This window comes from Salminus brasiliensis, chromosome 3 (genome assembly GCF_030463535.1).
Source record: "Salminus brasiliensis chromosome 3, fSalBra1.hap2, whole genome shotgun sequence".
Lineage (NCBI taxonomy): Eukaryota > Metazoa > Chordata > Actinopteri > Characiformes > Bryconidae > Salminus > Salminus brasiliensis.
The window spans coordinates 35,314,936-35,326,139 of NC_132880.1; the positions used below are offsets into that span (position 1 = coordinate 35,314,936).

Below are 11,204 nucleotides of genomic sequence, written 5' to 3' on the forward strand. Positions count from 1 at the left end.
GGGAAAAGCTGAACGGCGCTGTGTGTTTTTAATACCACCCGTATTCCCCAAAGCCCCGCCCCCTGCTTCTTATTATAGGCTGATAGCGTCCAGCCTCTTTCTCTGGAAAGCGCTAGTGATCAGGTCTACGTGTGAGTGTGGACCACTAGCCAATCCTAGCGCAGGAGGAGGACGCTGCAAACCAATCCAGTTGCTAGGTGGGCGGGGCATGCCGCAATACGGGTGGGTTCGAAAAATAATAACGCCGCTCGAAGCGGGCGGAGTTCCAGCTGTCGTCGTGTGCGAGAGCTTCAACATCGCACAGCCTTTTTTTACCAAGCGGCGTCGGAGGGGTTTTGGGAGGTCGTTTCTGTTTGTATTTTGTTTCCTGGGATGTGGCGCGTGCACCCGGTGCTTCAGCTGTCCGTTCACACACACACCACTTTCTGACCGACTGATGGACAGCCCGCGCTGAAACGACTGAAAGCAGCTCGTTTGGCAGCTTGACTTCACGAGCGCTACCCTTCAATGACAAAAGTTAACCGCGCGCTCTCTGCAGGAATATGACTGTCTAAAGTCGTGAATGTGACACCACGGGCTACCCCTCATCCCAAGGACTGACACCCCCATTTACCCCCTTCACCCCCTTGTCACTCTGTTCCACCATGGTCGTGCACGGCTGCAGCGGCACCACCAGCAGCAACAGCCCGGCGCCGACCTGCACCCGCGCGGGCAGGCGCACGCACAAGCGCCTGGACAGCGACGAGCCGGTGGCTAAGTGTCCTAGGCTGAGACTGAGCGAGTCCTCTGCGGGCGACCACGCTGTCCTGGTCCCCTCTCCGGGTTGCCCTACGAGCGGAGGGCCCCCGAGGTCACCTCCTGCCCCCCAGGGTCCGTCTCGGATCGGCCGCTTTCTGCTACTGCCCCTGGCCGAGCGGTCAGGGCTCCATAGCACTCTGGACACGGTCACTGGAGAGGAGCTGCTGTGCAAGGTGAGGGGGTCTTTTTACGCATCTTTTACTGCTCCAGGCCAGCAGTGAATGGCTCAAACCTCAGCATCACGGTAATGAAGTGTTAGAGTCTAGTGGTCTTGTTGTGGCTATTGTAGATCAGGTATCTACATATATAGTGTATGTATGGCTTTCTAGGTTTAAAATGGGCCACTCATTTTACAGTGTAGTGTGAGTTACAAACCAATGCTCCACACTAGGTGTGGGCAATATGGCAAAAATACTGTATCATGATACCTAAAGTATCGGATTGTAGCTGTCGGATAAGAAACCTTACATCTCCCAAATGACAACTTTACAGGAGAAGGGAAAATCCACCTTAACGTTGAATGGAAGTTAATGTAATTCCCAGTCAGTTTGGAGCATCTCTATTGGTCTATTCATCATGACATTTTGACACGATGTAAAAAACAACTACTAACAACTACAAACTAATTATGCTATTTGTAAATTAAGCACACAGTTGTTCAGGGAGCTTTAGTACTGTCAGTAACCACACTGTGCTCACATTAGCTTTTAGTTTCACGCAAAACACAATTTAGCACCGTAGCATTTTGTTGAAACGACTGGTCAGATTTTTCTTAGTTCAGCAGTATTGCTTTGCCAACCATTATAAAACGGGCTTCACAGTACAGTTCCGTTTTCTTTTTTCAGATCCGGGATCTACTTAATGGTTTGTAACATACAGGATATATGGTAGAGCAAATGCACTCTAGGTGTAATCTATGGCCACTGACTCACAGCATTGCACTGTTTTGACATAAGCACTAGGCCACCTGTGTGCTACTCCATGCAGTTCAAACTGTTCAAACCTTAGCATTAAGCAGAGCAACAACTGGCCTGCTTCCTCTAATCTTACTAATATTACTTCGCCAAGCATTAAAAGCAGCCACTTACTGCATAACAAGGTCTATTTTAGACCTAGAAGCCACACATGCAACCTATATAGGCTGCTGCAGATCCTGGAGATGTGTAATTACCACTAAATGTGAGACTTCACACCTTCCAGTGTGTCGATAGGAGTTATTTGCATGCGTCAGCCATGGAGAGCTGAAAAAGAAGAAAATATTTCAGGCAAACCATGGCAGGCGTTGTGCACAAACAGAAATAGACATTGTGCCTTACACTATAAATGGAGAAGTAGGGTCAGGCTGATTAAACAGCCATCAGTCATTGATCCCCGCTTGCTGATGAGCACTGTGGTGCAGGCTGACAGGCAACATGAATGAGGCAAAGCCTGGTCTTCAACAATAAGCTGGATCCATCTGACAGTGCAAACGTTTAGTCTCCATTTCTGTTCGCCTCAGATGGGGTTTTTCTTGCATGATCTGTGCTGATTAAGAGCCTATATTAAGTTCCAGTTCGGCTGAACGTCCATGCTTGGAAACACTATCCATTAATGGAAACAGAGAAATAATCTAATCTGCTACAGCTGTAGCGTATGGTTACCTCAGACCGTCATGCATGTGCATTTCCCTTTTCTTAGAAGATGTGTTGGCTGAAAATGCACTTATTATAAGAGCTCAAAGGAAGCAGTTTCAGCATCTGCGCATTGGCTCCCATTATAAGTATAAATGTTTTGAGGGTGCAGGTTTTCTGGTATTTTCTAAAACGTACAGCACATCAAAATGGACCCTGTGCTGCACATTCAGCAGACAGACATTAAGTTGAAAGATGCCAGAGTGTTGCTTAAAGCAGTGGTTTGTGGAGCCAACATTCATTTTCAGTTTATTGCTGTTTATTTTGGCATGTGGTGTTGTTTTCGTGACTCTGCTACCATAGCAAATAAAAGCAATGTGATGTTGTAACCTACAGGTGTTTGATATGGGACAATACCAAGAGAAGATCAGGGCCTACAGCGTGCTGCCAAGACACAGGAACATCGCCCAAATCAAAGACATTGTCCTTGGGGAACGGAAGGCCTATGTGTTTCAGGAGAAGGACTATGGTGACATGCACACCTTCTTGAAGAGCTGCAAGCGCGTGCCCGAGGATCAGGCCTCCAAGCTTTTCTATCAGGTGGCTTCGGCGGTCACCCACTGCCACCAGGCTGGCATAGTGCTGGGGGACCTCAAGCTTCGCAAGTTTGTGTTCTATGATGAAAAGAGGTGAGGATGGTTGCAAGCTTAAGAAGCAGTGTGTATGTGTGTGTGTGTGTTGTTATTGTACTACTATCTATGTGAGGACAACGATAGCAATCACAATGATAGGACAACATGAGGCTTCGTCTTAGGATACAGAGGTTACGGCTAGTGACAGCTCAAGGGTAAGATTATGGATAAGATTAGTGTTGGGATGGTCAAATTTTAGGTTGGGCTTAATAGGGTTAATATTAGGGCCAGTAGGGTTACGGTTAAGGTTAGGTTTAGGTGTAGGTGTGTCTGGGACATAGGTATGACCCTACCTTCTGACATAGTGTAGCGAACAAACCTGTGTTGGGCTAGGTGGTGCAGGTGGGGTCTGTTAGGTGCAGGAAAGTCTGTGGTCAGGGCTGCAGGCTGTAGTACTCTCAGCAACGAGAGAGAGAGGTAGGCGAGCGTAAGTTCTGGTTTCGCTCAGTTCTCACTTCCTTTCGCCTTTGTGATACACCACAGGTGCTTCTGCAGAGCCTTTCAGCAGATGGATCCCTATAGCACTAACTCATGTTTCTGCAGAAGAGGAAGTACAGAATAAATCAGAACTGTGTCTGTTCATGTTTCATTAGAGAATAGCTTGGAGATTGTCCTAAATTTCCTGTTTTACAATGCAGAACACTCAAGAAGTGGCCTGTCTGTTCCGGTGTAGTTTTTCCAAGCCTTTTTTCCCCAGTAACCAGCTTTAATGCTGTAATACTAATGTCCTCTGATCTAATGTGCTCCCTACTTTATACAGTAGTGCTTAAGCGCATCGTGCCTTTTCTACACCCGTTCTCTCTACATTAAGCCCGTGCCCTGTGGCAGGCAGAACGGAATGGGTGCGCGTCTCCGTTCAGGAGAGCAGATACATTTGTCATTTCTGGGGCAACATTTTCAAGAGCGACCTTTGGGCAGTGGTGCAGTGTGAGCGAATAGAAATGGACAGGCATGTGCAAGAGGCCAGAGTCACCCGGCTCTCGTAGCGGTGCGGGTGCAGCAGGATGAGTCATAGCATTGCAAAGGGTGGGTGGGTGGGTGGATTGGGGAGGGTGGACTCGCCGCTCTGGATCCTCAACCTGCAGGCTCTCCATTCCTCGGCCAAAGGCAGAGAGAAGCCACAGAGAGCAGCAGAACTGGCTGCTGACATTGCGACACCCTGCTGCCAGCTTTACCCATCCGACCTGTCTAACCCAGACCATGTCATAACCTGGGTATGCTGACATTTGGGCAGAGATGCGGGTCAAAGCTACAGCAACGTAATCTATTTTTTTTTACTTTTGCCTTCTGTTAGGTGCTAAGCAGAACGACAAAGCCTACAAAACGGCACAAAGAGGAATAATCTGCTTTTGTAAAGGATTACATTATTCGTCTTCAGAAGATCCTGTCACACTCGCCTTTGCCTCTAGCCTGCTTTCTCTATTATTGTTATTTGGCTTCGTCATGCACATGGAATTCTTCTTCCTACAAATGAAGATACTCAGGTGCAGCAGCAAGCAGACAGAGATAATGGGACTGCGACGCCCATACCTCAAATAGCTTAGGTAATGATATGAAGTGACGATAAGTGATAAGCGACAGGCAGGAGAAGCCGAAACAGACTTGAGACTTGACCTCACAAACACGCACATACAGTACTGTATGCAGATGCTTTAGAGACCTAAGCACTTAACCATTTATCTCAGCAATAAGAGTGTTTATGTCTGTAAAACTAGCTAGTTTGAAAAGCAAAGCTTGGTTCTAGATTTATGGACGCCCCCAGTCAGGACATGGATGCGTTCACTTCCATCACCAGCTTCCATCACCAACTCATTTCAAATCATTAAGCACTGATTTATCAAACCAGGTTTTGGAGAATAACTATGAACAATACTAGACTGACAAGAGAGCTTTGGAGATGCTGGAGATAAATGTGTCTCTAATAGTTGTGTTTTACTGAGCAAATAAATATTTTATCTGCTTTTAATTCAAATTTTTACAGGTGTCTAAAATGTTGCACACTACTGTGTGTAGTACATAAGGGCTGCACAATATATTGTCTGGTCATCATTATTGCGATACTGCAACTGAAAGGCTGCAAAATGAAAATCAGCCCTACCAAATCAGATCTTTTCAGTTGTGGACTGTGAGCAGTCTGACCAGACATTTAATTCATCAGTGGCACATGTGACAGTGACAGTGATTTGGGTCATTGCTATAGGCCAATTTTGTTATACATGTTAAAGGGCCCATATATGAAAATTAAATTTTCCATGCTTTATAAAATAATAGGGCTGGATAAAGCTTCAAGACATATCATTTTCGGGTGCGTATGCTAACTAAGCTCCAAAAACTGGAAGTTATGAATTTATTGTTTTTATGATGTCATTAAAACCAACATTACACATATCAACATGTTCAGCCTATAGCAGTTTAGCTGGGGAAGTAAGGATCATTTAGGATCCTTAGGATCAGGGCTGCTCACTCCTGGTCCTGGAGATCTACCACCCTGAAAAGTTCAGATCCAACACAGCTGACTCTAATGTTCAGTTGCTTCTGAAGACATTTATTATCTAAATCAGGTGTGTTAGATTCGGGGAGGAGCTCAACTCAGCAGGGTGGTAGATCTCCAGGACCAGGATTGAGCAGCCCTGATTTATATAGATCAGTCTTAAAAGTGCAGTAACAAAAACAGTTTTAGTACATAAACCAACACGAATGTCAGGCACAATTAAAACATAAGAAAAAAACGTAGTACTTGAACCCAACTCTTATTATTCCATTATTAATCCTGTTATTAATGCATTATTTGGTTTCTGCTTTGGGTTCTATTTTAGGGTCTGTGTAACTGGTGTTGATTACAGTACAGGACAGTAATGCAGTTATGATGGGGGAAGAACTGAATTGTTGGCCTAAGTATAGATTTTAAGGAGTTAATCCTTTAATATATTGCAAGGCATCTTTCAGTACTAATGCAATATTGTATACATAATACAATATGTACATATACAATATGTATTGATGTGATTGGGTTCTGATGTTTTTCTGCATGTTGCCTGATTTTATACACAACACGTACACACTCACACTACCTCCTGCAATATGTAGAGAATTATAATATGTAGTGATATTATTGGGAAATGATGTTCTTGTCTTCATCATGTAGCTCTAATATGCTCACATACACACACACACTCGCTGCCTTTGCAATATACAGTAAAGCGCAATATTTGGTGATGTTATTGTGACATGATGTTTTGTTCACATCTTGCAGTTCTAATTTACACACAGACACATGCACACACACACTACCTTGGAATGTGTCCACATTAAGGCTGTGAATGGGGGGGGCAGGCCGGGCTGGAGCTGTTCATGCGTCATTGATGTGACAGCCGAAGTTTTAGGGTAATTAAACCCTGGCAGATGCCGAAAGCATGGACCCAGCTGCAGCGAGCGCACTGAGGACAGAGCAGTATTAGTTCTGTACAGTCAGTTCTCTCCCTTCCTCACACACACACACACACACACACACACATCCACACAGTGCTATGACTCATTCTCTCCACCTCTCTGGCGCTATGCTGTTGTGTCATCTGCAAACCCCTCAGACTGTGAGCCTGACAGTCAGTGATGAAACACAATACGCTCAGCTCTCGCTGAGGGGGATACCGGCACAAGGTCTGTCTGGGCGTGCTCACACACACACACACACAGATGATAAAGCCCAGCTGCTGTTAATGTCCGCAGGGATATGGTCAGTGCAGAGGAGGATTGAGTCCTACTGGAAATCGGGCTAAACATAGCTAAGTGTTGATGAGAGTGTGAGCGAGGGAAGAAGAGTGAGGGAGATTTACTTTGTGTATGTGGGTGCTGTGGAAACCACTGTGCGTGGCTTTGTTTAAAACAAAGCCATAATTACACTCGGCTCTGCCTTCCTCTTCTTCTGCTGCTCGCTGCGCTCTGTCTGCTGGAGGAATCCTCTGTTCCAGGACAATCAGAGTCTTAGCTTCTTCCATAAAAGATTCGACCAGTTGTGACCAAAGTAATAAATACACTGTTTAGTATCGTTTAACAGAAACACAGAGCTGCTTAACAGAGTGCATTAGGCTAGAGTAAAAAGTAAGCAACCTATTCAGTAGGGCTGTAAGACAATAATTATATATCGGAGTATCTTATGTTTTGCAATATAGTATCGATTATAGTAATAATGAATAGTTTAGATGCAAAGATTCGTCACAGATAGTGGTAGAGTTTATGCATATGTTTGTGTGTTTTTTAATACCATGACAGTTTTGCTAAAATTTGATTTAAAAAATGCAGTTTATTACAGTATATTAAATCGTAAGCCCCGTATCGCGATACATATTACATCACCATGTTTCTGCCAATGCACAGCCCTGCTATTCAGCAGTCTGAGAACCTGCATATCTGTCAGTATTACATTTTAGTGTTTTCCTGTTCCAAGAGCTTGATAATGAGTTAATTTGCATATTTAAAAAGGTATATATATAGGCCTATAGGTTCTTTAACAATTTAAAGGTTCTTTACACTTACATCTCTTTACCAAAATGGTTCTTTATGCAGCCAAAAAAAAATTCTATCACATCAGTCAAAGAAACCTTCTAGCACCCTTATTTTAGGTATGTATGTCCAAATGTTTGTACACCTTTTCATTCTTATGGGTTTTTGTTTTCCTGAAAACATGTCTGTGTCTGAAAACATTTGGACATACAAGTATGTTATATCAGTGGGAATGTGTAAGTCAGGGCAATGTGTTTTAATTTTTGCAACAACAATGGTAATACATATTGTATATCATGAAAATGACGTACAGTATTGTAATGATAAACGTTTTTGTCCACTATTGTTTAGGACTCATTTAAAGCTGGAGGGTCTGGAAGACTGTCGTATTCTGACCGATGAGGACGACTCAGTGTCAGACACTCATGGATGCCCGGCGTATGTCAGCCCGGAGATCCTCAGCGGTGGAGGAAGCTACTCGGGGAAGCAGGCGGACGCCTGGAGTCTGGGGGTCATGCTGTACACCATGGTCGTGGGCCGCTACCCATTCCATGACCCGGACCCTGCCACTCTGTTCTCTAAAATCAGACGGGGCGTGTTCTGCCTACCAGAGGGCCTGTCGCTGCGGGCCCGTTGCCTCATACGCAGCCTCCTCCGGAGAGAGCCCTCAGAGAGACTGACCGCCGCTGAGGTGCTCATCCACCCGTGGTTCCACAGTAGCATGAGGGACATGGATGGCCCAGAGCAGGATGTGAGCTCCCAGGAGCAGACGGTACCTCAGGTCAAAGTGGAGCTGGATGACCAACTCTTCTGCTGATAAAACCCCCACAAGCTCACAATCGGACCAAAACTTTTCAATGTGCCCTTTCCTTGTTCTTTTCTTTCACACTGGGCTTACGTGTGCACTAGGGTTGTAAATCTTCATTCTATTTCTTTAGGAAACAGTTCACTGCATTGTTAAATTACACTACAATTTGATGATGAGTTCACAAATGTGACAGAGGAAACTATCTACACATAGTGGAATTTAGATTCCACACATTTTTTTCGATTGAAAAATTCCCAGAGAATTTTGTTTGGCCAAAAAATTAACACACATCTTATTGAATCCATTAGACTTGATTATTAATACCATGGCACACTGGTACCATATTCCCCGTCAATCGTTCTAATGTTGTTAACTGGGTTTATACTGTTCTAGAATACAACTGACAAACCAAATCAATCAGGGAGAATGGAGGAGAACACTATAGAGCAGTGCAAGGGGTAGTGCTTTCTAGAACTGGTCAGGATTGGACAGAATATTCTAGAACTGTGTGAAAAGGGACGTTCATGGGGAAACACTACAACAGTGTGAATGGGGAAAACATTTTAGAACAGTGTGAATGAAAAAGAGCATTCTAGAACAGTGTGAATGAGGAACAGCATTCTAGAACAGTGTGAATGGGGGAAAGCATTCTAGAACGGTGTGAATGAAAAAGAGCATTCTAGAACAGTGTGAATGGGGGAAAGCATTCTAGAACAGTGTGAATGAAAAAGAGCATTCTAGAACAGTGTGAATGAGGAAGAGCATTCTAGAACGGTGTGAATGAGGAAGAGCATTCTAGAACAGTGTAAATGGAAGGCATCCTAGAACAGTGTGAATAGGGAGAGAGCATTCTAGAACAGTGTAAATGGAGGGGAATTCGAAAACAGTGTGAACGGGAAAGAAAATTTAGTTTGTTGGTGTTTGTTGGAGGCTGTTAGGGCAGTGTGCTTTGGGGCTAACATTCCAAAATCGATGCAGCTGAATTGTCACCTTCCAATGCATTTTTACACCCCTAGCACGCACTTGTTCACACCCTCAAAAGTACTGTATTGTCTGTTAGGTTAAGAGGCATAATGCCCAGTGGCCGGTGTATACTGAAGTGATTTTGGTGCTAACGACCTGTTATCTCGTGCTGTATGAAGTAAACACTGAAGCAGGGTACACTGAGATGAGAAAGCAAGGCAGTCATCAAGATGACAAAGCCTCAGCCAAGTCCTGAGGACTCCAAACACATTAGCTAAAGAGGGGGGGAGGGACATGGGCCTTGAACTCTAGCTCTACTCACACTCTCCAAACCAGAAGCACCCACTGACTCACTCACTCACTGACTGACTGCAACAGCACCAGAGGGGCATGTCTCATTTTAAAGAGGCTGATGGACTCGAAAAATGTACACATTTACACGCAGCATACACTGATCTAAATCAGGGTGACTGTACAGCCTCACAACTCTCCGAAAGGTGCCAAACTGTACTGGGGAGATAATATGTGGCCAGTGTCTGACCTCAGAGGCTTTAGGGTCCTTAAAGCCCTGGGTTGTCTACTTTAACTACTATTATTGGATTATGATAGCAAAGGGTTTATTTGATTAGAATATCAGGAATGGTAATTAAATGCAGCCGAATAAGTATGTGTACACTGCACAGTTTGCGTCATGCCTATTTAAATGGATACCGAAGCTTTCTTTTGCTTAAAACTAGCTTAAATAATGATGTCAGTAGACCTTGTGCCCTATTCTTACTGGTTCGCTTACTGGTCCTGTTTGTGCAGTGTTTCTTTACTTGAATCCTGTGAAGTTTTATAAGTCTCTGTTTTCTTAAGCACGACAGGCTAAGCCAGGTGTAGTTGTGAGTAAGATATGACTCAATAGCTGGTGTTTCAGTAGAGAAGTGGATCAGGCTGAGATTATTCTGTATGAATGTATCTGTTTTTGTTTTTGTATTTTTTTGTACTTTCTCTCCACTGTAAGTCACCGTGTAAAAAAACTCACAACAGCTTTGCCGAAACAGTAGAGTCATGTCTTTGGAGGCTCTAGCATTGCCTCATCTTCTGTTCTGAGAACTTGTACTGTATGTTACCTCTAAGGCAAAGAACCAGAGCAGTAAAAATGCCAATAATATGAGGTTGGTTGACCAGCATAAACATCTATCTCATGCATGCAGCACATTGCGAATGCTAACACGGGTGCGCAAAGTTCATATTGCACTGTGAATTATGTATTTGTGACACAACCTCAAAGCTAGACCAAGAGCGTCTAACAGAAAATATTAATTGTAAAATAAAAACCATGTAAATATGTACATTCAAATCGTGTGAACAGATTGAATAAAGATCGTCTTTTTCCATATTTAAGCATGTTGCTCTCATATGTGTACAGTTTCTACTGGCATGCATCTGTAAATTCATAATTGCTGGTATTTCATGGAACCCATTCTTTCCTTCACTCATTCAATATAGGCAATGCAACTGGTGTCAACACACCCCCAAAACATACTAGCTGTACTCCCAGGTTTAACAGTTGTCATAGTGTTCTTTTCATGATTAACCTTTGCTGATGGTGGCCAAAGAGTTCCGTTTGGACTTAATCAGTCCACAGCACTTGTTTCAAGACCTCATCGGACTGGTTTCACTTTCTAGAAAGAAGCATAACACACCAGACCACTATGAATGAATTTAAACTGTAGCTGAAGAGCTCACTAAAAATAGCGCTGGTTCAAATCTCGGGTCATGCTTCCTGCCATCAGCAGCTGCAGCCTGAGAAAGCACAAGTGGCCTTGCTCTCTATGGGTGGGTAGA

At 44.0% G+C, this 11,204-nt stretch overlaps 1 protein-coding gene across 1 annotated transcript; it reads left to right on the forward strand.

Annotated features, from left to right (window-relative positions):
- Window positions 1-282: 282 nt before the first annotated feature.
- trib1 (tribbles pseudokinase 1) lies at window positions 283-10,755 on the forward strand. Its single transcript, XM_072674790.1, has 3 exons — window positions 283-971; window positions 2,805-3,097; window positions 7,952-10,755. The coding sequence occupies exons 1-3, from the start codon at window positions 645-647 to the stop codon at window positions 8,415-8,417; spliced, it is 1,086 nt and encodes a 361-aa protein (XP_072530891.1). The 5' UTR covers window positions 283-644; the 3' UTR covers window positions 8,418-10,755.
- Window positions 10,756-11,204: the final 449 nt, after the last annotated feature.

Bases quoted from the DNA above. Each gene is read 5' to 3' on its own strand.
- trib1 (XM_072674790.1), top strand. From the start codon at position 645: ATGGTCGTGCACGGCTGCAGCGGCACCACCAGCAGCAACAGCCCGGCG. The intron at 972-2,804 runs GTGAGGGGGTCT...TGTAACCTACAG, and splicing joins GAGAGGAGCTGCTGTGCAAG to GTGTTTGATATGGGACAATA. The intron at 3,098-7,951 runs GTGAGGATGGTT...ACTATTGTTTAG, and splicing joins GTGTTCTATGATGAAAAGAG to GACTCATTTAAAGCTGGAGG.